This window comes from Bombus pyrosoma, linkage group LG15, assembly GCF_014825855.1.
Source record: "Bombus pyrosoma isolate SC7728 linkage group LG15, ASM1482585v1, whole genome shotgun sequence".
NCBI classification, from domain to species: Eukaryota; Metazoa; Arthropoda; class Insecta; order Hymenoptera; family Apidae; genus Bombus; species Bombus pyrosoma.
In genome coordinates this window covers 10,339,356-10,365,927 of record NC_057784.1, presented here as the reverse complement: position 1 = coordinate 10,365,927, position 26,572 = coordinate 10,339,356, and the positions used below count along the sequence as shown (strand labels likewise).

The following is a 26,572-nucleotide window of genomic DNA, read 5'->3' as shown; positions in this document are numbered from 1 at the left end:
TTGCTCTCTCTCTCTCTCTCTCTCTCTCTCTTTTTATGGTTATCAGTTTCGCTTTCGCTGAAATTCCACACAGCCCCTCGTGCATGTTCGCTTTCTTACGTATATACATGTATATATAGAATATGTATATATAGAATATATATAATTTGCTTTTAACGATTGTTTTTATCTCTACAATTTACATTGGCGAGTCGAGCGACTCGAGAAAATCGTATGCGCCGATGCAACGAGACGGTTTACATTGGCATTTAAACAAACAATTACAAAGAAAAAGAAAAAAGAAAGAAAAAGGATTCAACGACGATTAATTTAACAAACGGGAACAGAAACCTACTTAAATTATGTCGTTCATTTTTCATCCGTTTCTTCGCTACAGAAATTACTCTTTCGTAATATTTCGTGATCGCATGCCATAAAGTAGCGGTTCGTCACGGATCGTCAAACGGGAACGAGAAATATTTAATCGTCTAATTTGCACAATGTACCTCGAACGAGTTGTTCGATTCGAGATAAATAATTTCGTATCTCTGAGGGAGAAACGCACGACGAAACGAGTTTTCTTTCATTCTGATTTTCGTAACGTGTGTGTTCAAATTGGATTTTTGGTCAAAGTGCGTTCACCGGAGAAAAAGCGAGGGAAAAGAGAGAAACCGCTCGTGCTTCACGCAGTTTCGGTCGCAGAGAAGCGAGATTACGAGATCGCAATAGTGGTAGCACAGTTTTTTGCATATTTTCTTATTTTTTGTAGCGTTTTTTTTTTGCACGATTCTTGCTGGTGCCACATCGTTGTGTGCGTCCAAGCACCAGCCCGATATCTTTCACGTTTTTCTATTTAGTTGTCACAGAGTAATTTACCTAAGATTAGAGGTATATTTAGCCTCGACCCACTCGAGAATGCCCTGCCAATTGTTTTTTTTTTATCGCAGCTAAGTCGGTTCGAGCAAACGAAACGATCGAACGTATCGGTATATCAATATCTTTTTACACAAAACGAAATATGTACATGGACATAGCATGTTCCTTTCTTTGTGCTTTCTAAATACATGATAATACAAAGTTTGAGTTAATTTTCAGGCAAAATATTTATGACAATTATCGTTCTCTTCTACCGAATATAACCGTGTGATTTGGCGTATTGCCGTAAATAGTTATAGAAATAATATGATAATTATTTTTCCATCTTTCTCTCTAGTATCTCGAACAGTTCGTTTAAAACTGGCATCATTTTCTTCCATTGTTGATATGTGATTAAATGCATAGTAAGAAGTTATCGGTAAGGTACAAAGAAACAGCGAGTAAGAACTATGTAGTTTAACGTTGCGCTTCTTAAATCGGTAAAATCTTTGTTTGTAACCTAATTTCGTTCCTACTTGGAAAAACAATTCGACTGATACGTAAGTAAATCGTAGTAAACAGAGTATCGTGGTACCGAAGAGTTAATTTACAAAGCATCGAACTGTTGACTCGAAGCTCGATTCTTTTTCTGTGTTCGATCACCCGCTTTTGCTCGTAATAATCGTTCGAATCATTGTAAAAAATTCTATCGTCGAACCAATGATCCGTAAATGCTTAAAAAATTTAAGCCGTAAAAAATCATCTGGAATACCAACTCTTCCTCTTGTCCGTAAAGGGACAAAAATTCGAAACGCGTTACAGCTGTTATAAAACCTCGTGCTTTGCTGTTTTAATATCATTTTACAAAAAAGGATAAAGGAACAGTTCAAAAAGTTTTAAAAGATTACAAGTTTTGCAAAAGTTTCGTAATTAGGAAATTCTATTTAGAAGTAGCATTCGATTGAAGAATTTCTCGTCGTTTAGAAATTATACTCTCGGGATTTATAACGCACGTAAATTATCCGAAAGATGTCATCTGAATTTTGTAACCATTACGGACAAAGAATCCTCCGCTACCGGATCAGAATTCCGCTGAAAATTTCTGAACCCTTAAATACACGGTACGCACCTCTATATTCAGGTACAACTTCGTATTCCCCCGCACCTACGTCCAGGTTTTACATATACTCCCGAATCTTACGTATTTTAGCACTGAACGATTTTACTTCGATTCGATCTCGCGTTTTTATACTCATTTTTTAAATATTCAGAGCTGGCTTAACGTCCAGGTATATATCATTTTGCACCTAGATTTAATAAAAACGTATCATTTTAGAGTAAATTCTAGGCTTTCGCGCGTGGCACAAGCAAAACTTCAACTTTAACAATTTAGCGATCTTCTTTGTACCTTTTGTCTACAGTTTCTTCTCATTCGAGCACCGCGTCCGTGACAGAGCATCTTACACGTGCACTTCCTTTTGTTTCAGCCGTTTATCTCTTAGGCGCATGACGTTTTCAGCCATTTTATTTATTTATTTATTTTCTCTTTTTTCCTTAAACTCGGGACATTATCTTCTTGTTTTTGTTTTATACGATTCGGAATTGTGCTGCTACGTGTTCGTGTATTGAATTTACTAACGTCTCTTCACTGGCTTGTAACCATTCGATTCGAGTCACGTGTGAGTTACAAATTCGTCGATATTTCTAGTCCTTAACTACACTTGAAAGATGTCACCGGTGGCACGGGGTGCGATGTTCGTTTCGAAGATGGACGTTGTCGAGGTCGTGACGGGAGCCATTTCACCGAATCTGGTCGCGTTCACGTTGGTTGTCGTAATGGCTGTTGTTTTCGCTGCTGTTTCTTCGGTCGTGTTCGATGTCGTCGGCACCTGCTGGTGTACGCCAACGTTTCAATGCGGGACAAAGAATTATTTGGGATTTAAGTAGCGTTAGGGAAGCTTTAAAATTGTTTCAGATCGTTGAATACAGGGGGATAAATCGTGGAAGAAGAATTATAATTGTCAGACGTCTAAATTAATTTAGCTTCAGCTTGAAACACTTTTTTCAATACCGAATAGTTTGGCAGCCAATTGCTTTATAATTGGTAAATTATAAATTCTTACGTTATAAGTTGTAACGTAAGTTAGCGTCGAAAGGATCAACTAGGTATTGAACGAATCGACGCACCTAATGTCCCTACAAAATACCTCGTTATAAAACACTTCCTTTCCTTCCTCCACGGATGGCAACAGCTCGTCCATAGAGTGCGGAGTTCTAGGACTAGGCGTAGGGGCGATCTGTTGCTGTTGTTGCTGCTGTTGCTCCCGCTGTTTGGCCAGCCTGAGTTCCTGCAACGCCTGTCGTTGCTCCTTCTCGTTTCTCTCCTTTTCGAGTCGTCGAGCGCTATAACTACGGGCCGAGGATGTCGAACTGTGAACCGACGTTAAGCTAGGGCGACGAGAACCTATCGAGGAAACAACGGGTAAAATTTTATTCTAGAAGTCGTGACAGAGAATTATACGTCCAATCCCCACCCGCCCCCTGCCGTCACCCGGCTGTCCCCTTTCGCTACGCTAAGAGTCAATTAGCTAGGCTTAGAGATCAATCAGAAATACGAAATCTAATTGCGACTGCTCGGCTAATACCAGCGTGACTCTCGGCCTCTGTAAAACGTTTCTATCGATCGTTTCTATCAATATTCGGCTGTACATATAGGAGCGGTACGTAGTTACTGGTGCTGGTTGTCGAATCAACGAGATCCCTCGGTCGCTAGCTAATTATTCGTACATGGGAGTATGCAAGCTCGATGGTCGCATCAGCTGATTTCTTTAATTTTACAGGATCGTCGAACGTAGAAGCTTTTGACTCTCTGTGCTGTGATTATTTTCGGGAAAGCCGATAGGGAAAAGAAAGAGACTCGAAATTAGGATTCCGCGCGAGACAGGCGAATTTCAAAGAGAGTTGCGAACAGGAATTAAGTTTGTAGAAAGTGGATAAGGATCAGAAGGAAAACGAACGGATGCGAAATGTTTTTTGCCTGTTGATCGAAGAAAATTGGGACTTTGACTTTTCGGTGTTCGAGTGAATGTGCAAATTGTCATCGTGTAGATATTGTCCATCGACAGCGAGCATTGCATGGTGTTATGTAACGTAAGAGGAATAACAAGCGGCCTTTTTCAGCATGAAGCAAGCACGTACGAAAGCGAACGCTCACAATCTTTCTTCCACGTTTGCGTTTTTGAATCGCTAACACGGTGAACATTTTCTGCACTGTACGATGTTTTGATCGTGTAGTTTCGTGTAGTTTCGTGTAATTTCGAGTGGATCTCGAAGCAAACAAAATATACGCAGGTCGTTATTAATAATTCTGAAGAAGTTCTTGATCCTCGTTAGGAATTTAATTTCGCGAAATTATTACGTGAACGTAAGAGCCGTTGCGCGTATGTACGTGTACGTGTACGCGGGGATGCGAATATGCTTGCGAGCTGTTTAAGTGTTTCTAATTCACGAAGCTTGTTAGCGGTTCTTATTGATTGACGACGCGTACAAAAGGCGACAGAAAATGCAGCCAGACAGAGAAAGAGTAACAGTTATACGCGTGCATCCTGTTGCATATAGAGAAGCTTCGTTCGAGATGTGTACGTCAGTCCTTCGATTTCCAGCAAGCGCATTCAGCATTTATAAAATCCGTGCACAATTATTTCCATTTTTTTTTCAAAACACATAGATCATTCTTTTAATGTAATCGATCCTTTATGGAAGCAACTTTTGATCGTTGTCAAAACTTGTAAAATCGGTCTCTAATAAACACACAGAGAAGCGAGAAAGCAACGAACAGGCAAATAGAAGACGAATATACTATATGTTTTTTTCATTTTATTCCTTAGCGTTCGTTCTCGTTACAGCTGTTGACAAAAAAAGAAAAGAAAAATAAGCAGCGACTTTTTTAAAGCGCAGCAAATAAAATGTAGCAGCGGAAAAACGTAGCAGCGGAAGAACGTAGCAGCAGTAAAACGTAGCAGCTGAAAAACGTAGCAAGCTTAATTAGAAAATTTAATTTTCTCCCGTTTCCCCACCACTCGATTGTGCGTAGTGAAAAAAAAGTAGACGCGTTCGTTAAAAATTCGGCGCGTTTAAGTTAAAATTGGTAAAAGAAGCTGACCCCTCACATGCGAACCGGCACTGTACTTTTTTTTTTTATTTTGCGTGCGTGTGCGGCGAGCTAGCTAGTGCGTAAAGATTTCGTGTCTCTCTACGTCTTACCAGAGAACGTTCGTTCGTTAACGAGCAACGAAATCGGCCGCTGCCATCTTGCTATCTCGTAACACACTCGTGCAGCGCTTTATATTATATTGGATACACATTAGAATCACATTTCACGTGACAATGTAGCATTTGTGTTTGATTCACGATATAAATATGCCACACGTATGTGTACGTGGTTTTTCTTATCGGTAAATTATTCTTTTTTATCTATTCAGGATGAGTGTGTAAGATACGACTTGGGAGGAGTGATACATATACGCAGATATTGTTCTTTTGTTTTTTTTTTGCTTTTTTCGATATTACGTTGTAATTTTGGGATTATCCGGATCGGTAGTACTGTCACGGCCATTGTTTGGCGAAATAACGCAATTCGAACAAAAATTCCAACGTTCTAACCGTGGGAAAACAACAGAGAAAGAAGGGTGGGTTGTTCGTGTCCAGGAGGATAAAACGTGATCGGAGTTCTCGTTTCCCTCGTTCCTTTAAGCCTCGTCGTGATATCGATTTCGCTTCGGTGTAATCAAAGATCGTTACGTAAGAGTCGATATAGGCCAACGAGACGAATAATGGAACGCGGTGAACGCGAGAGGGAAGCTGGATAGTCGGGGTGCTAAATATCAATAACAACGACTACGACACAACAGCGACAACGGTATGGCACGACTCAAAGCACCACCACCATCTTCTTCTTCGTCATCGGTGTCGCCCGCTTGAGAGGCGACTCGTGCAGGATAGAATGCGAAAAAATGGTGAGAGAAGGGCAAGAAATAAAATGACGATAGATTCGTGTAGAAAACAGACAAAAGAAATTAGAATTAAGAAGGTGATCGTTATAGAATTAGAAAAGATATTCGTGATTTCACGTGGTCAATCGCTTTAGCTTCTTTCCAAAGCTAAATTTTTTATGTTTGCGTCAAAATTCGTGAATCACTCTACGATCAACACTTTGAGGTCGTATCGAGCTCAGACGTGGGTGTCTTGTAATCGGAATTAATTTTCATCGAAGAAACATTAATAATATAATCAAACGGAATGTCCAAATAATCAAAATAAAATTCAACCACACTATTTAGTACACTGACTCGTATCAATAGTTGAATATCACGATGCATTAGACATTGTCGTTGGATATATTCGTTATTAAAAGTTAAATGGTCGAGTGTTCTTTACTAACGTAGTTGGCAGAAATGTACATCTTATTTACCTATATAACGCACATATTTTTTTGTAGATAAGAAATAATACACTATGCACGAAAAGAATGTTTGTTAGCTCAATCAATGATATAAAATCAGAATTGTTCTTCAGTGTCTGAGAATTGTCGTATGATTGAAACGATAAAAGAGCAGACATACAACCGCAAAGGGTTAAACCTTAAACGAATGACGAAAGAAAAAGGACGGGGCGATTCGAACGAGTCGAAGAAGAAGAAGAAGAAGTAGAAGAAGAAGAGAAAGAAAAAGAAGAAGAAGAAGAAGAAGAGGAAGAGGAAGAAGAATACGTAGAAATAGAAGTAGAATGGGAATAACAACGGACACACAGATGGTGTAGAGAATGTGAGAGACGCGGACAGATAAAAGTGAGAATAGAAGACAGAAAAGGATAGTTAGAAAGAGATCGTTGATCGTCTACCGAGGCCGTCGGACGATCCCTCAGCTACGTCGCTAAGGGTACGTCGATGCTTGTTCCCGCCTTTGGTCGCCTGCAGGTGACACGATATAAGCAAGATGGCGGCGGCACGTGCCGCACCTGCTCTCGACGCTGGTACCAGTGGACCACGGCTACCACCACTACTTGGCCTCCTCGAGAACGCGTAGGTCAAAGGTCCCCCTGTGCTGCTCCTCTGACTGGAGCGCGAGGATGGTCGGCCACCGTGAAGCGTCAGTGGGATACCTGTTGGGTCGTTTTCGTTAAGAATAATATTTCCTATGGGAATTTGGACTCTTCTGTCGTTCTGAATTTGAATCTTAATCGCCTAACTCCTTTGATATACAATTTTTTTCGACCTAATGAAAATTGTTTCGCTATGGAGTAAAGAGCCCGTATGTTCGACATTATGATACTATACAGAATACAACTACATGTTTTCGTAGGTATTCAAATATTTTATTTGAGCGAGTTTGTATCTTGATCGTCGATCGTTTAAACGAGTACTCACCTGTGTCGCTAGAGAACAACATGGGCGGCGCGTGATTGGCGTTGGCATAGTGCCGTGGCCTTGAGTATCTCGCACGACTGAATAACTTGAGCACGAAGCATATCATCGCTGTGAATACCGCTATTCCCGATGCTATGCAGAGCAGGGTAGGAATATCGGTCGTTATCAGCACCAGATCTGCCAACAGATTACAATGCTATGTTTCAATTCCGAACTTGGGTTCTTCAGAAGTGTGTGCACGCTTACAAAAAATTATTTTACGCAAAATTGATTCGTATCTCGGCTGTATCAGTGCATACAACGATTGATCACTGAGTTAGAACTAAGTGGATGCAGAAAATTCACTTTTCGAACTACGATGCTATAATTTGTCATAAATGGCAAATTGTCCTTGGTAGCATAAATCGTTACTATTTAAATTGTAATATAAATATGAAAGGGAACGGGAATCTATGTCGTATATGTATGTAATGAAGATTCTTTTCCTCGTAATTAGATATTTCACGCATGAAGATCGCGTACGGTTGACTTTGGCGATGATGTAATCAGTGTGACAATAAGTTGGCACGGTGTACCTTCGGCGCAAAACACCTTTTTGTTAGGCCTGGATAGGGCGACCCTATGGTAACCTTGTTCGCAGTCGCACACAGCATTGTGCTGCACCTGGGTGCAGGTCGAGTGTTGATCCGCAAAAGTGCAAGTCGCGCGATAGAAACATTGCTCCCCGAGTCTTTTAGCTGGAAAACCGGTTACTTGTTACTTGTTTCGTCGTTGTTTTATCAAAACGTGATACATTTTAGATCTTCCACGCGCGATGATAATGCGAATATATCGAAATTATTCCACGCGATACTGTGTTCTTAGATAAAAACAAAATCAAATATGCTATTTAACGATCGAGAAAGAAGTACACGAATAAATGGTCAACGATTGATTTTCTTTAAATTCGAAGAAATAAGTATCGAAGCGACGAATTTAGAATTAACCGCGCTATCCAAAAATAAAAGGAAAATTATACAAGAAAAATAGGCATGCAATTAATTCTCATCAAACTTAAAGAAACGCGTCGAAGCAACGAATCGAGTTGTCGAATAATCGTCGCGAGATGAAGACGAGAACCACGTAAAACATTGTCGTTCGGATTGGACAGAATAATCCACGTTTATTTTCTTCACTTTCGGAACTTTATCGGAACGATCTACTTGAAGGAAAAAATAACATGGAATCGGGTGTGAAACGAGCTACGTACGTTTGGCACATCCTTTGGTAGGCCCAAGACGAACTGGATAGAATTTCTCGCACTCGCAGAAGCCAGTGACTGTGTCGCAGAACACGTGCTGCAGTTCCGGATTGCACGAGACATCGCACGGCGAGCCCAGGTACTGCCCCTTCGCTGAAAACAGACGAAATCGATAACATACCGGATTATCTACGACGTTTCTCAATAGTATATGAAATATGTAGGTTGTTTGCTTAAATAGCGTGCGCTATTGTTCCAGACGACTATCGCATCGGGGCCATGCTTCGTACTTTCTTCCGTCCAAACTTCAGAATCCCATTGATCGCACGGTAGAATTCAGTTTTATTCAATTTCAATCAACTTGCGACCAAATTGTGTCTCCCTATTGCCACAAAAGTTGTTTGATTCGAGAAAGATGTAAAACGATCGTCGTTACTTGTAAAAAATCGCCTTCTCTTTCTCTTTAGTTGAAACTAGCGCGAGATCGACACATAGAAAATTCAATTGTCACAAAAATTGAGACACGCGACTTTGTAGCAGGGATAATAATCATTTTTCACAGACAGCTACGTGTCACGGCTACTTTAGTGGTAACATTTTTACAGAAGAAGGTCCATTCATTCCGAAGAGTGCTCTCAGTTATTTTCGTTATTGTCAGTGTTACTTTGGTCTTCAATGGAGGTATCGTTCCTCTTTCAACTATTATTCCCGGTTTCGATACGCGTCTTTGTTCTGCTTTTGACGTGCAGCCTAGGCGCGTTGTCACGGGCGTCTGTTTGTCGAGCCACGAATGCGCATACATTCTGAACGATTAACGAAGCAAAGAAGCCATTGTTACACACTCTATCCAGGCCACTTTCTCGCATTAAAAGATGTTTGATATCTGGTGCGCTTTTGTAAACGATGTCGGAACTGCGTCGATTTTCCAATGATTCTATATATCGTGGTTATAAATTCGTGGCGCAAGAAAAGTCAGGGAGATTTTGTGGCTCGAAATAAACGAGAATCAAGAACGACGAAATCGCGTCGAAGGCCTTATTTTTGAAAATTGTGTTTCAAATTTGTGAATTTAGGATCATCGCGGTGTGTAATTCTAACACGAAACGGTGAAATATTCGGCTATAAATTCACGATAATTTTATGCACGGATGAATTATATTATTCTATTAGCCGTTAACCGAATGATTAATAAAGCTTGTTTTCATCCAAGAAAAACTGACGGAGAAAATTAGCGGGGCATATTTCCTCGGGATAATTGCGCCGTTTGTGTCAGGTTACCAGGCTCGGGCACTGAGCCAGACAAGTATCGATTTCCCCTTAATTATCGCGTTATATCGTTATTAAATGTATCATGGCATGGGCCAGGTTTAAGGAGGTAACATAACGATGATCAGCTACGTTGGCAAACGTTCAGAAACACGCTAAACCGCGGGATATCGTGTCACGTTCTCGCGTGTGCCCTAATTAACTTTCCATCGAGGGCGCACGGGATGGTGCAACGGAGAACATCTTACGTACGAATTTTCGCCTAGAAATAGGTTTCTTCGTTCCTAGTCCAGAGCTCGCGTTTGCCCTGATCGATCGATCGTTCGAACTGCAGATGAATGGGAGGAGGTCGAGCCCGGCTGTGTCGCGTAAATAACGGAGCACGCAGAGTTATGCTTTTTGACCTGATTCAGGAAGTTCACGACGCACGATTCGCCAATGTGTGCGTGTGTGTTTTCACCGCTCATCGAGCTCTACTTCAGAGCGGAGATTTCCTGCGAATGTCGTCAAGGAAACAAGAGCGAATGACGCACCATATTTCTCCTTCTTTAACGTCTTTCTCCTTCTGCCGTTCCTCCTTCTCGACATTACGTGTCATGGGGTGAAGGGAGCGGAGAAGAAGGAGAAACAGAGATCTTTTTGAAATCTCACGTAGCTGCAGGCAGTGTGCAAACTCCCACATGCAGACATTGAGAGAGCTTGCAGCATCCATTAAAATCAATACCGGCAGCGTGGTTGGCGCGAAAATCAAGAGGGACTAGTTTCTTCTTGCCCTTGCATCTATGCGCAGGCGCACTCGCGAATTTCGACGCGAAATATTTTGTCTTCCTTTATTTTTATTACTCTTTTCGACTTTGATGCTTTCCCACGATCATCAATGCGATTTCTACGAGATTGCGTCACAATTTGTGATTCGATGAATACGAGAAAACATTGACACGATCTCACGATCAGTTAGAATATCGTCTGTCGTATCAGAAGACGATGTATACGATCGCAAGTTCGATGATTGGATTCGGAGAAGAACGAGGAAAGTCTCGCTGAACTTTGCAGTTTGTAACATTTAGCTCGTTTGTAACATCTGCTCTCTCGTTGGATTTAACGAGGCAGACAAGGGTTACTTATCGTCTGACAGAGGCAAAACGTCTAGATGACGATAACAATGACAGTAACAAGTGTTTGCACCCTGGCTGAAGATTCTGGAGCAAAGTGTTTGCACGCCCGTACAGAGCATGCGCGAAGAAGGCGAGGCAAGAATCCCGTGGCACACGCGTTTCTTCGATCGTCCTTGTTTCACGAGAAAAGTAACGTAACGATTCTTCAATAAGAACCATCATATCGATCCGAAGAAGAACTAAATATCGAAATACATACCGATCGATTTGAAACGAAACGTAACAGGATCGGTGGGAATCATTTTCTAAGTAGTATATGATTACCTAATAGTAACTTTTATACCGATCAACGATCGATACATCGAATCGTGAGACCTTTCGCGTTATTAAGTCTCTCGCTAGTTCCTGTTGCTCGTCTTCTCTCCCGTTCCACTACACCACTTGTCGTCAAAGACTCGTTACGAACATCGTCCATATCGCCTATCAACGTATCAAACTGCAAAATCCAATCAAAAGTCCCTAACTCGATATCACGCAATATCACCAGTCTCAGAGAACTCGACGTTCTCACCAATCTTACCAGTTTCGGAGAAACCGATAGCTTTCATTAGAATCGTAACACCGTGCCGCGTCGAATTAACGATATCGAGCATTCACGGTTTCTGGTCCACGGGTGGAACACTCACCCGCAGTGATGTTGTGCTCGAGGTAGTCCTGGTCGTCGTCATACACGTCGTCGTCGGCGTCGTCGTCGTCGTAGCTGGATCCGCGCACGTCATCACCTGCCAGTAATCTGCGGGTCAGGCGATCCGGGCGCGTGTCGCAGCTGCAGCCGGATACCAGGAAAACGAAGCAGATGAGAAGCAGGAGCCAGGAACGGCAGCAGGTCAGTCTCAGGGCGGAGGGAAGTGCGCTCATCGCCCCCGCGGCGCGAGTCAACCCCCGAAACCGACCACCGGCGGCGCATCGACATCCTTCCCCGTCGCCTGCCCTCCCCCTCCCCCCTCCCACCCTCCTGCACGCCCTCTCGTCCTCAACGCCTCTGACAAGCGCCTTATATCGCGTCGATCCGTCTGTAAAACACCTTGGCCACGACAACACCAGCGGTTCACCTCGACTCCGACACACGTACTATTCAAACACGCGTCGTCTTTCTCGTTATCCTTGTCTGTGTCTTCGGCAGCGGTAACTCGTAGGCAGCAGCAGCACGACCGACGACGGCGACTGTCTGACTGTCGGCAGAGTACCACCGCGGTTTTCGGTTCCGTGCTCCCCCGTTCACTGACGCCTTCCTTCCGCTAGCCGGTCGACCACCGTGACTGCAGCTGCGCGATGCCACCCGTTGACCCCTTCCTTTCTCCTCCCTTTGTGCCGCGTCGATCGAGATCAGGGCTGCTCCGTCCTCTCGTCGTCGCCCAACCTCCAGCTATCAGGGGGTGAAGGATTATTGGTTTGTTACCTTTCCAGCCGGCTACCTTGAAACTAACGCGATTTGAATTATACGTATGCGATCGTGCGCGCCGATACTTCGGTTAGTCCGCTGCCGACCGGCTACCTAGTTCTCAGCATAGTGTTTCGTATTGGTTTTGGAGGGTGGTCGCTCTTTGGAGGTCAGGATCTGAAAGAATGTCGATCTCGATTCCTCGATTATGCACAGTGTGTATGTACGTTTCGCGATCGTTTTCGATCGACGGTGTTTTCCACGTTGACGTTGACGGTATATCTACATGATTATATGGAAGGCGTAATGGAGGATCGTGGATCGCATTGGGAATCATTTGGCTTCGTTCGACGACGCTGTAGGATATTGGTATGGTTAATCGAGTACAGCTTTCTTTTCTTTTGTAGAACGTTTTCGTATATTTAATACAGAAGGTAGCGTTTCAAGTATTAATACTATCGTCGTAGGTGTTCTGTTCTTCACGCGATGATATCGTACACCTCCTGAAGGTTGTATATCGCCTGTATATCTTCTTATCCTCCGAGAATTCACTAGGAGAAAATTCTCGTTCAATACCGATTCCTACTTTCCTTGTTCGTTCTAATTTATCTCAGTGTCGTTCACGATTGCATCGTGACTTTCCTCTTCCGAAATGAGACATTCGTTTGCTTCGTGTGTGATAGCTTCTCGATACAGATCATTTTGCACGATGGCTGAAGAAGAAAAAAAAAAAACAAAAAAATTAAACGAGGAAATCACGTTGTTTATCGCGTTATTATTTTATTATTAATTCTTATCGTAATACCTGCGCGCGTCTTTATTTTCCGTTGTCTACGAATGAAGAAATACGTTGCCGTTGTTGCGGTCGCTATTATTAAGATCGTAATTGCTGTTAATGTTCCAACCATCCTGGACACTGTGTTGGTGCTGCTGTGATACATAGATAGGTAGCACGGCGATTCTTGAAATAGAACATACAACTATGCAATAGAGAATTTTCAATATAAAATTAGGGTTTCCTACGAAAGTGTTTGAATCTCTATAGAAACTTCGTATGAATTACGTGTATCATATAAGTTTGTATATTTGTTTCTGTATTTCATGTTATATAATTTGTATAGTCTTTGTGTTACATAAAATATTCCCCAGTACGATCAGTATTGCTATAAGACGCAATTATCGTGATTATATTAGGAAAATATGAAACGAATCTGGAATTAGATTATTCGGCGCAAGTTATAGAGTGTGACAGTGGATTCACGTAATTGTGAAAGATATAAAGCTTTTCCACTATAGGGGAACAGTCATATTTTAGTAATAGCGAATATATTAAGAAAGTACCTCTTTCGACAAAGCAACCAATCGTCGATGGACCATGGTCGGAGGTTATAGTAAAGCAGAAACTTTTGTTGCCCTCTGTGTCTTTGCATTGGTAGCAATACGGTGCGTAATGTCTGGCATCCATTTGCGTGCTATTCGTCTCATTGTGGACCGTGAGTCTATGAACATTTTTCTTTTAAAAATTCATTAAATCTGTATTTCAATGCAAAACAAATTTGTATTACCATTATACTCACTGATTGACGGTCTTATCGTCGAAATCCATTACTAAAATGCACACAGTGGGTTGGTCACAATCCCACCCTGTCCATCCGTAAGAACATTCACAAGGTTTCTCGTCCTCCACGCATACTCCATGACCTTTGCAAACGCGTGTACACGGCTTAACGCAGGTACCATTCGCACTCATTTCGAAGCCAACATCGCATCGGCACTCGTTTGGTGCCACGCATTTTCCGTTCTCGCAGCTATTTTCGCAAAATGCTACGCACGAGCCTTCGGATTCCTTGACGAAACCTTCTAAACACTGGCATACATGTGGCGCAACGCAGATACCGTTTTCACAGGAGGAACAGATTGGCATGCACCGACCATCTGAAGATCGTGTGTAGTTGTCATTGCAAGTGCAGAAATTCGGCGCCGTGCATTTACCATGTTCACAACTTGGTTCGCAGATAGGTTCACAGGTTGATGTATACCCATCTGTAATTTTGTCTAGGACCTATATATATATATATATATATATATATATATATATATATATATAGAAAGAATATGACAAGACAGTGAAAGACTTTTATGCGCACAAATGTCGGATAAGTCTTATTTTCCAAGCTAGGAACAATTTAATTTCGCACTAGAGATGCCTGTACACACGCAATCCACTGTACATCAGCGTATGCGTTTGAGCCACCAGCAGGGACCAAAATCTGGATTCTAAAGCTCCTAGTCAAAAAGACACGAATCGAAAGATCACACTTTTACTCACTTCGTTTTCCTTCACGTTCGTATCGATCGTTCGATATCCATCGAAGCAACTGCAAGTGTCCGGTGCCACGCATGTTCCGCCAGGTTCACAAGGAATCTTGCAAAACGGTACGCACGTTCGTTCCTCTTCCTCGAACCAGTAACCCTCCGTGCAGTTGCAAACTCCTGGCGCGGTGCACGCTCCGTTTCCGCAAGGTTTCTCGCAAATTGGCTCGCACACGTGCTTCATCGTGTCATCACTGCTAACTTGGTAGCCGTCGTGGCAAGAACAGATGTCAGGTGCTGTGCAGGTTCCATTTACGCAAGCCTTTTCGCACATTGGCTCGCAAACATACTTGGAATCGTTCAATAATCCGTAACCTGGGTCGCAGCTGCAGACTTCCGGGGCGATACAAGTTCCATTCACGCAGGGTTTGCTACAGATCGGCTCACAGTCCTTGGCTTCGTTCTGTTGGTATCCTGGGTTGCATATACAATTGTTTGGTGCCGTGCAATTGCCGTATTTACAAGGTTGCTCGCACTTAGGCGTGCAGGTGAACATATCCGTAAGTTCGTAACCATCGTTGCAAGTGCAAACGTCCGGCGCTGTGCACTTGCCATTTTCACATGGCATTTTACAAATCGGCTTGCACAGTAAATCGGATAGCTCGTAGCCGGGATTGCAGACGCAATGGTTCGGCCCCATGCAACGAGCATTTAGCTGTTCGCAATTTTGCTGGCAAATTGGTTCACAGTGCAACTTGTCAGCGGACAATTCGTAGCCAATGTTGCACATGCATTTATTGGGAGACTGGCAAACGCCGTTCGTGCAGTTCCCTTCGCATACTGGCTCGCACAAGAACGGTAGATACTGGTGACTAAATCCTTGTTCGCATTCGCATGTATTTGGTTTTACGCATCTTCCATTGATGCAAGGAACCGAGCATACTGGCACGCAGACGTTGTCACTTTTCACGTAACCGCTGCAGCACTTTTTCTCGGTCACCCAAGTGGTTCTGTACTGAAAACCAGAAGAGATTGTTGCTAAGCTGTAATAGCGATTCTCATCGATAGACTGTGCATATTTATGTATTTGTGACATGTAGATATTATCTTTATTGCTTCGGTTACGGATTACAAGGCATTGTGCTTCTTTGGTTTGTTTCGGTCTCAATTACTATCTAATACTTTGTTATTACTATATTACATATCGCACATCCGCTTCCTATTAGTGATTTAATAGGAAACAGCCATCTTCTATTATCCACATTACAACACATCCTTAATAGGCATTAATTAATGTACACAAATGGAGAAATATGTATATATATATAACATCAAAAGTAAAGTATATATTATTATATTTGAAGGCTACAGGAAAACAACATGATAAGACGCATCTTCTACTTTTTACAAGCAGTTTTCGGATTCAGCGTGCTATCGATCAATCCTATATTACCAAAATTGCTCGTACAATTGGTTTTAGAGCTAAGAATATTTTCCTCTTATTAAGCGTAATTCTTTCATCCCCTCAAAATTTTGATTGACTGGTAAATTAGGAATTAAAAGAATTAAAGATACAAAGTGTATCACAGGTAAGGAAATAATCACCGGACGTTCATGACTTTGATTCTTCCCTGTTCCATACCTCGCTCCTGTAGTTTGTTCGAGTCTTAATCACATAAAAAAGTCCCCATTTCCGAGCCTTGTACGTTTCCGTATACGGCACGAATCGTTCTTCCCTCCGACTGAAACAAAAACGTTCCTTTGCCATTCGTTTGCAGTCTTGTACGATCTTCTTGTACAGCAGAAATTCATCTGAATTTCATTTATTGGAATGAAATCTTGGTTAATGCCCGATCAATTGAACTTTTGCCACTTAAAATCAATCATTTCTATCGTGTGAACGAAAAATGATAGATAGGTTATATGAATTGCAATTATACAAACTGTTTGTCCAATAAGTTTAAACTAACGCAGTTCAACCGTACACCGATGAATATGGTAGTTTCTATGTTACCTGAAGCTCACGGTGCACTCATGGTCCGAATCATCCAACTCGTTTTTCGGTTGCCTGGTCGACCACGACGACATTATTACGCCTGTTATAAGGATAGAGTTTATAAAGACTATACCACTAATGTATCTCATATTTCTCGTCCTTTCGTTCATACGAGCAATTTGCTACTGAAACTGAAGCTAAATGCTGCAATTGATGGGCTCGACTTCTTTTATCTGTTTCGCGTTATCGACAGGATGCTCTATATCGCGGAGGTTCAGACAATTTTGTCGTCAGAGTTACACAGAGGATGCTTCGTCACAAATTTTAACCAACCGTGGGCAACCTGGCTCGTTTATATCCGGGGTGAAATTTCATTTTTGAATATCTTGGAAAAAAGGGGGGGAGTGGGAAGAAGATCCACAGGTTCCATTGCCTAAAAAAGTAGACACTACTTCGAATCGACGAGAATTTGGTTCAAGTAGGTTGCTAGAACGGCAAGCAATAAAAATTTCTTTTGTCCTGTAAACGACTCAGGTTGCCTACGGGAGGTGTAAAAAATATGTTTTCCCACGGAAGGTTAATAGCATTTTTGCTTTATCTCTTCGTTGATATGTATAAACATGGGGGAAAGTAATAATACACACATGTATCTTATAGATTTGCGGAATTACCACTCCTTAGCTGATTATATCTTTGTATAAAAAAAAACAAGGATATATACTTCTGCTCGTTTACTTTATCAATTAGAATGATAATATCAGGTCGTTGAACGAAAAATAAATTTAGTATATAAAGGCGATTAAACGCATTCTGCATTCTGTGTAATACTAGAACTATCACACCAGTCAAATTGACTGGTTTTATAATTTTATTTTAAAATTTTTACTTCGTGTTATATTTTTTCCCGCAATGATGTAATAACTTTCGTAACGATAACTAAAAGGATAATATAATGAATTTTATTTTGTTTTTTATGTATTCAAACTGAAAATAATTTCGTATCCTACTTATACCAATACCAGTCAAAATGACAGGTACTTTTCGAAGTGTAAAAGGGTCTTGCAATCTGTTTATCGAAACCCAATTAATCAGTTTCCTCGTTCCGTACAACTTCCCACACGTTTTTAAAATTTTTACTGCGTATCATTCAATATGACGATATCAGTTATCAGGAAAATTCTGGATCGATCGCTAGATCGCTAGATGCTAACACTAGAAATACCACGCCAGTCAACACGACTGGTTCTACAATTTTATAAATATGTCAACCCTCGTTTAGGGATCATGGTCCCAGCTGGATTAATAATACCAAAAATGTACTACATAACATGGAATTCTCTGTATTCTGTAAGAAAGTAATAAATCGAAAGATATGAAAATATTCTATTATTATATATTTTTTAAAGACCAGTCATTTTGACTGGTTGTGATAGAAATAGCTTCGTGTTAACTATCGGTAGTTCTAGTGTTAAAAAACTTTTTAATGCACAAATTTTCTTAAAAGAGATTACGAATGAAGTTTCTCAATTCTAGATCTGGTAGCCTTTATAAATTTTAAGTAACGAAACAAATTAATATTTCGAAAAGTGGGAGGGATTGAGTTAGATCGAAACTGATGGAATATGTGACGAATGTTTTATTTATAAAATATATTTTAGATGCATCGATGTAATAGCTTAACAAAGAGATGAAACGATGAATAAAGTTCGTCTTCCAGTTACAGGTTGCTATCCTCTTCAGGCATTAAAGAGACTTGTTCCTGGGTCGACGTTGTTGGCGTATTATCTGCGTTTGTAAAAGACAATTCAAAAGTTGCGTTTTTAGAAACTCTCATTTGGAAATTTTGATGACGTAGCGATACATTAATTACCAGAAGAAATTTTCTTCCTCAAGCTCATTCGTATCAACGCGTAGATTATAGCGGCGCTACCAGTAATCACCGTAGCACCCACGATTCCAGATATCGATACGTAACTTAGGCCTTTTGTGCGTGTTGCGTACACTCGATAACAGTTGGAATCTACGATGTAGTGTCGCAATTTAAAAAATGTAATAGATAGAATTCGCACGAAAGATTCGTGTAAAGCGATAACGAATCGACAAAGAAGATTATTTAATTGATTAATTCGTAACAAAGTTAATTATTATTACTGATATTCGTAACAAAATTTGTAATCGCTGAAAAGTAATTAGAAGCTTGTTTTACTCCGACAAAATTGTAAATTTATAGCTGTACCGATCAGACAGGAGATCGTATCATCCTCTGTGTTGTTCTCGTACTTTCCAAAGCACAAAGTCTCGTTACTGATTTTGTCTAAACAATCATGGTGGCACATTGGACTATTTTCAACTACGTAAGCGATCGTGTTGTTTACATCGTACTTGATGTTCGATCTGCAATGAAAAGAACGTGAAAATAATGTACAAAAATATTATGCAAAAGTTTTCAATACTTACGCGTTTAAGCGTTCGTTTGTGTGGTTCATCGTCGCGATACAAAATCGTGTTTCCCCACAGTCCATTCCATCCCACCCGTAATAACAGTGGCAGTTTCTGTTATTGACATCGCAAACTCCATGGTCGTTGCAATTATTCTTACACGCGCTGACACAGTCGTTACCGTCGTTTGAATTATCAGTATCTGTTTTCACAAAACCAGCGTTGCATCGACAATCACCGGGTGCTACGCATACTCCATTGAAGCAGTTCTTGCAATATGGTTCGCAGACGCTTCGATTTTCTCTTTCCATTAGAACGAAACCTTCGTCACATTCGCAGACTTCAGGTTGCACGCAGGTTCCATTGGTGCAAAATTCGCAGAATGGCTGACAGTGATCTTCTGCGTCTTTCGCGTAACCCGCGTGGCAAGTGCACTCGTTCGGAGATGTGCAAGTACCGTTTCCGCAGTCAAAGTCGCAAACAGGTTCACAGGTAAACGCAGTCTCGTTACCCACCGATTCATAACCCTCTTTGCATTTGCAGCTGTCTGGTGCAACGCAGATCCCATTAACACCGCACGATACCGTGCATACAGGTTCGCAAACGTTCGGAATGTCCCAGGATAGACTGTAACCTTCCTTGCAATTGCATTTCTCCGGTGCGCTGCAGAATCCATTCTCACAAGGCTGTGTACAAACAGGTTCGCAAACATTTGAATTATTCTTCGAGGATCGATAGCCTGGTTCACACGTGCACTCGTTTGGACGAGTGCAATATCCGTTGACACAGCCTTCCTCGCAGATCGGTCCACAAGCATTGAAGTTATTTTCCAGTTGCCGGTACCCTACTAGACACTTGCATTTGTTGGGTTCGCTGCAGAATCCATTGAAGCACAAGCGGTCGCAGACAGGTTCGCAGATGGTACTAGAATTGTGTGAGAATTTGTAGCCAGAATTGCAAGCGCATATCCCAGGAGCACCGCAGTACCCGTTGATACACGGCTCTGTACACACAGGTTCGCACACGGTCCGGTTTTTTTTCGAGTATCCATCGTTGCAAGCGCATTCGTTAGGTTTAACGCAAGTTCCAAAGTGACATTCTTCTTCGCACGTCGGTTCACAGACGAAGGAGTCGTCTGCGGTTAGATGGTAGCCGTCTTCGCAAGCACATATGTTGTGGCCGATACAGTGCCCGTATTTGCAAGGTTTTTCGCAGATTGGTACACAATGATTCGTTGTGTGAGGTTTATAGCCTGGGTTACATTTGCATGTATTTGGATAACTGCAGTACCCATTCACGCAACCTTCTTCGCAGACAGGCTCACAAACGTTCCTCTTAGTTTTTGATTTTGCGTAACCAGGATGGCAGCTACATTCATTTGGCGCACTGCAGTATCCGTTTACGCAGGTCTGCTCGCAGATAGGTATACAGGCCGATTTATTGGCGAAGAATTCCGTATTCTAAAAACAGAAGCACTTCTTCTGTCGTATTTCTTCATACTTTGAATATTTTCGTTTGATTTATTTCATTAAAATGTTTGTTCTTTTTTACCGATATTGAATAAATTTCAAAAATCGACATTCTACTGCAATTATCTACGTAGATTCGGAGTTTTCTTCGAACTTTCACGTAACAAATCAAGAATTTATTTTACACTTACCATTATGTAACTCCTATTATCAAATCGATAGCCCTCGACGCAAGTGCAGATGTTAGGAGCAGTGCACTCTCCGTACGGTGCACAAGGAATTTCGCAAAATGGCACGCACAGGTGTTTCGAGTTCTCGTCTGTTTGTACGTAGCCATCGTGACAAGTGCAGGTATTAGGCCCCGTACACTTGCCGTTCACGCAAATTTTCTCACAGACTGGCTCACAGGTGTACGTCGAATTATCCAGTAACTTGTAACCTTTGTCACAAGTGCAAAGTTCCGGTGCTCCACAGAAGCCATTTACGCACGGCTTACTGCAGATCGGCTGGCAGTTCTTAATACCCTGGTTTTGGTACCCCGGATTGCACTCGCACTCGTACGGAGTCATGCATTTTCCATTTTCACAGTTAGGACAAAATGGTTCGCAAACATGTTTGTTTGCTGTAGACAAAACGTAGTCCATGTAACAGTGACAAAAGTGATCGTTACCGTACGCATCCTCGACGCAATAGCCATTCGTGCACTCAGGAGAGCAGACAGGGTAGCATTCGTCCAATTTCATCTCATACGTAGGGCAACACATTTTCTCAATACGATAGTCGGTGTAATACTAAAAATATTTTTTAAGCGTGTACATTTTTAGTTTATCAATTTGTATACGTACATAGATGGGGCGTTTTTATGCAGATAGAATCTTACGATCATGATCATCTCTTATGAGAGGATTTAAAGGTGTAGAGATACACAGGGCGTTCCAAAATGTTTCATTAACGAGGCATTAGCTACGAGATATAAACATCCCAAGCACATACTATACCCGTTATAATCTATATACTGTGTGAAATAAATCTTTGCTTACTTGTATACACAAAAATATGATTTTGCATAAATATCTTTAGTCTACTAATTTCAACGAAAATGGAAATTCTTCGCGTAGAATCAAATGGTTTACCTCTTTTCTGTATCTCCATCGGTATTTTGTTTCGTAAAAAATTGCCCATTTACTGACTCGATAACTCTCCGTGTATGAGACGTTCCGTGACGCTCTGAAACTAAAAGAAAGAAGTACAATGACGATTAAATCGTTTTGTTCATTATTTCAAAGACAAGACGACTATACCTGACGATTTTGTCGCAACGTGAATTGCTTTTACGGTATATATCCGGCTCGACTTCGCTAACTTGGAGAAAAATAGCGAGAAGTATGACATAAAGAAATATCATTTTGAGATTTGTCTCGTTCTGACGCGTTCTGTATTAATGAATGAATGATACTAAAGCATTCGTTCTCTGCAGTGTTTCATATCCTATACTATATGAAACGAAACAGGATGTTCAGAGATATCTCTCTCTCTAACTAATCACTAAGAATTCGCAAAACTATATGTCACTCCATTTCCGTATATATCTGTTTTATTCACAAATAATCGTACAAAGATTAAAAGACACTGTACAATCGAAGGCTAGTGCCGAGGACATTCTCGAATCGCTGCTTCGTATCAACTACGACACACGCATACATTTGCAATCATACAGTTCGGTATACAGTAAGATATACATTCGGATTTACTACGCGTTTGTTATCGAGGTAGGTACTGTATAAGCGAGCAAATGATCGACTGTTATTTCGCTTGAGCCCGCTTATTTCTTAGATACCTCAAAGATACGAGTGGGAAACATTGAGTGTGAGCGAAACGGTCTCGCCTAATGACCATCTTCTAATCGCCTATCATCCATGTAACTCGGATTTGTTCAAATACGGTCATATTTTATATGATCTTCGTCGGAAAAGTCTTCGACGGTTGCTACAATAATTCCACTATTATAATATAAATTAAACAATTAGAAAATTTTATTTTTCATAGCTTGATAATTGGTATGGAAAATTTGTGCGAATGAAAAAACGCTTCTATTAACTGAGGATCGTACATACTTTACTCGGATATATCTATGACTATACGGCACACAACGAAGAAATAGAACGAAGAAACAAATTAAACAGGGACGCATCTCTGCCTGCCCTTGACGCCAGCTTCTTTCCTGTAACCAGGATTGCAGATGCACATGTTTGGCGCCGTACAAACGCCATTATGGCATCCACCCATGCATACTGGTACGCATCTCGTTCGAGTAACGTCGGAAGGACTCAAGATGTAGCCACGTTTGCACGTGCACTGATTAAAGCCGGTGCAATCTCCGTTGAGGCACGGCAGTTCGCACATAGCCTCTCCCGTGGTTCCCCTTTGAGGAATGCATCTTCCAGTGTCGGGATCGACTATGTATCCAAAGTTGCAGACGCAACGATTGGGACCAACGCAACTACCGTTTGGCCCGCAGTCGGGTTGGCACTGTGACTGGGTTGGCTGGTGGGGCTGTAAGTCAGGACACCTTCCGGTGACAGGATCGACGGGCATTCCGTAGTTGCAGATGCACATGTCAGGACCGGCGCAAAAGCCGTTGATGCCACAACCGTTTCTGCATTCGAAGGAATTGGACAACGGAATGCATCTCCTGGTATCTGGGTCCAAGCGGTATCCTAGGTTACACGAGCATCTGTTGGGACCTACGCACCTGGCGTTTGGACCGCAATCGAACTGACAATCAGAGATTTTCGACTCGGATTGCGCGTTGACGCATCTGCCATTGGAGTCATGGGAAAAGCCAAGGTTACACTTGCAAACGCCTGGTGTAACGCATACGCCATTCGCACAGCCTTGTGGACAATCTGGGACACAGTTCCTATTGCCATCTAAAACGTAACCTGGACTACAATTACAGATTCCAGGAGCTACACATTCGCCATTGATGCAACCTTGAACACACTCTGGAACGCATTTGTTGGTGAAGTCGAGGGTAAAGCCTGGTCTACATTTACAGACTCCAGGAGCTACGCATTCGCCATTTGTGCAACCTTGAACACACTCTGGAACGCATTTGTTGGTTGAGTCGAGGGTAAAGCCTGATACACATTTACAGACACCTGGAGATACGCATTCGCCATTGGTGCAACCCTGAGGACAGTCTGGAACGCATCTGTTGGTGGAATCGAGGGTAAAGCCTGGTTTACAACTACAGACACTGGGTGCGATGCAGTCTCCGTTGATGCAGCCTTGAGGACACTCTGGAACGCATCTGTTGGTCGAATCGAGCGTAAAGCCTGGTTTACATTTACAGACATTAGGCGCGATGCATTCGCCATTGGAGCAACCAGAAGGACAGCTGGGCACACAGGACTCCGTATCACCCGAAGGATTAACGTACCTGAAGAAGAAACAATTCGCTGGTTTACGAGTCTCGCACATTCTAGCCTTGGCAATACGTTTGCTAATAACGTTCAACCATTTGAAATCTTCAAGTTTGTCAATTTACCCTTCCTGACAAGTGCACACTCCAGGAGCAGTGCATTCCCCGTTGCGACAACCATTTTCGCAAACGGGTACGCACTCTTTGCCCTCGATCCCAGTGAAACCTTCGGGCGAAGGTTGAATCACGTATCCTTCTCTGCATCTGCATACTCGAGGTGCCACGCACTCGCCATTTTTACAGCCACCGGGACAGATAGGCTTGCAGTTGCCGTTCTCTTCTTCGTAGCCTAATTTACAAGTGCACACGTTCGGCGAGAAGCAATAGGCGTCCTTTTGGCATGGTTGTTCGCAAGAGGGCACGCACACGCCCTTCTGTGCAATCCAGCCTGGAGAACAGGTGCATACGTTTGGTCCAGTGCATTCTCCACCTAAACATCCATCGATGCAGCGAGGATTGCAATCGCCGGAAGTGGAGCTACGTTCGTAGCCGTCACAACAATCTAGGATCGTGATCCATCCACCTTTCTAATGGTGAAAAGGGAAGGAATATACAATGAGAGTATTTGAACGCTTATCATAGAAGATCTTTATATCCATATTGTGTGTGTGTATGTATGTGAATCGAGAACTCATTGAGGAATATACAGAGACTATGATATAGTTTACTCTAACGTTAAGAAATATCTCAAGTTCGAACAAAATATTAAAACATTGTTACTGGTACGCATTTCAAAATATTACAAATCTTTTCTATCTGCTAAAATGCGAAGGATCGCAGCAGGATTAATTATTTTTGGAATATTTCCCTTCTATTGCCTGCAAAAATGTAAACTATGAGATATAATAAGAGACGTTCAAAAGATCAAAGTTCTACCGTGCTATGGCTGAAGATGGATAGAATTTCATAAAAAAAAAAAAAAAAGAAACGTGTCACTGGGAAATATGGATATATGTCGAACTTTTGGAGCTACTGTGTGGTATATTTACCGTGCCTTCTTGCGGTGTCGAAGGAAGTGTGTTGTGAGGGAACTGACCCGTGGCGTTCAATGCTAACGCATCCGCGTAGCTAAAAAGAAGCAAAGAAAATGAACGAATTCAGTGGGCGTCGTGGCGATAACCAGGGTTAAACGTCGCGTCGTGCTCGTTGCGTATTTGCATCTTTGCGATTTAACGCGGAAAAACATCCGTCGTTTTCGTTATCGAATTTTCTCGTTCCACTCACCGTATCCTCTTGTAGCAAAGTCCAGCCTGCACGGTGCTGTTCAAGACAGGACTCGGTCGATCGTGATGAACGTGACGGCCCTTGACACCTTCGATCGCCAAGGTGTCAGATACCAACAATGTCCAAAGAACCGAACTGACGAACAACGTTTTGTACATGTTGAATGCGCGAGCACCAATGGATTACTGGTTTCTTATTTTCTCGATGCGCAGGATTACATCTCTTCTGATAACGTTTCGGGGTCACCGCGGAGCCACGGCGTCTCTTTCGATTGCGTAGCTATTCGTAGAAGTGTTTATGAACTGACAGCATTCGTGTGTCGAAATTCAGCGAATTATACGCCCCTCTCCCGTTCATCGAGATTTTTAAAAATCATCGAAGGTAGTGGAAAGCCAGCTATACAGAGTGTAAAAATAAGCGTATATTTATAAGCAAACTGCGGATATTTACGCGTCTATAGAAAATTTAAAGATGCAAGAATGCACAGAATACACGTAACATCAAAAACATACATAAGATGATCAAAGTAGAATAGTCGCTGCAATATTTAGCGGGTGAAATAAATATTTGTATACTCGTGTTCGTAAAAATACGGATCTGCATAAATATTTGCAGCTTATTTAAAAGAATGTTACGATATAAAGCAACGAAGAAAGTTCACGTGTAAAAATGGTCGCTCAAGATTTATTTTCCAAGTTAGAAATAATCCAAGTTCACCCTAACAATACGTTAGTAGCTGACATGGGCCAGTGAGTTAGTTGACGAACCTTTTTTTTTTATTTTACCCGCATTTCCAGCTTTTCACTCCGAGGAAGCAAACGATAATAAAATTTCGATCGTTATATTTAATTTTTCATCAGAGTGAGAATGATGGAATGTGAGTGAAATAGAGAAAAAGATTCGTCAGGTGATTCATTGGTACACGCAGATATCGATATATTTTTTAGCGTGTAAAACTAAATGACTTAGAACTTGAGAAACAGACCAGGAAGTTTCTTCACTGTCTTGATATCTAAAATAATGTTTCATAAATATCGCTCACTCGCTCTTTTTATGCACCCTGTATATCGTTCCGATTTATCATAATTATTTCCTTTCTTTTTATCGCATTTAAAAAACATTTCCGGGCTCTAATTAAAAATTCAGTCGTAGAAATTGGTAGTCGTTTCCTTTAATTATTACTATGAATAACGTGATTCGTTTCTATCGATTAAAAAGGTCAATAGTAGAACGGAGTGAAAAAATCGGAAACACGTGAGAGTGAAAACCAGATTCGTTTGGATTTTCGTATACGGGTTCTCCGAATTGTACATATTTTTAGATTTAT

General features: G+C 41.7%; 3 protein-coding genes across 6 annotated transcripts; all 3 read right to left on the bottom strand.

The window, feature by feature from the left end:
* Positions 1-1,756: 1,756 nt before the first annotated feature.
* On the bottom strand, positions 1,757-12,623 carry LOC122575566. 4 transcript variants are annotated; one of them, XM_043744655.1, is made up of 7 exons: positions 11,566-12,623; positions 8,508-8,651; positions 7,834-7,995; positions 7,259-7,435; positions 6,733-6,993; positions 3,042-3,298; positions 1,757-2,726 (listed from the first exon to the last, which is right to left on the bottom strand). In XM_043744655.1, exons 1-7 carry the CDS (start codon positions 11,795-11,797, stop codon positions 2,550-2,552), a joined length of 1,410 nt encoding a protein of 469 aa, XP_043600590.1. In that variant the 5' UTR covers positions 11,798-12,623; the 3' UTR covers positions 1,757-2,549. The 4 variants fall into 4 exon arrangements, with proteins under 4 accessions (XP_043600590.1, XP_043600591.1, XP_043600592.1 ...); XM_043744656.1 differs by having other exon boundaries at positions 1,757-2,723; XM_043744657.1 differs by having other exon boundaries at positions 6,850-6,993.
* Positions 12,624-12,714: 91 nt separating this feature from the next.
* LOC122575901 lies at positions 12,715-21,974 on the bottom strand. Its single transcript, XM_043745390.1, has 14 exons — positions 21,839-21,974; positions 21,671-21,770; positions 20,729-21,328; positions 19,087-20,528; positions 18,866-19,023; positions 18,500-18,649; positions 18,383-18,414; positions 16,648-16,811; positions 16,276-16,375; positions 14,650-15,648; positions 13,898-14,382; positions 13,662-13,819; positions 13,126-13,281; positions 12,715-13,033 (listed from the first exon to the last, which is right to left on the bottom strand). Exons 1-14 carry the CDS (start codon positions 21,940-21,942, stop codon positions 12,921-12,923), a joined length of 4,761 nt encoding a protein of 1,586 aa, XP_043601325.1. The 5' UTR covers positions 21,943-21,974; the 3' UTR covers positions 12,715-12,920.
* A 139-nt stretch (positions 21,975-22,113) lies between these two features.
* LOC122575563 (platelet endothelial aggregation receptor 1-like) lies at positions 22,114-25,445 on the bottom strand. Its single transcript, XM_043744648.1, has 4 exons — positions 25,246-25,445; positions 25,011-25,089; positions 24,088-24,548; positions 22,114-23,979 (listed from the first exon to the last, which is right to left on the bottom strand). Exons 1-4 carry the CDS (start codon positions 25,401-25,403, stop codon positions 22,713-22,715), a joined length of 1,965 nt encoding a protein of 654 aa, XP_043600583.1. The 5' UTR covers positions 25,404-25,445; the 3' UTR covers positions 22,114-22,712.
* Between the last annotated feature and the right edge of the window lie 1,127 nt (positions 25,446-26,572).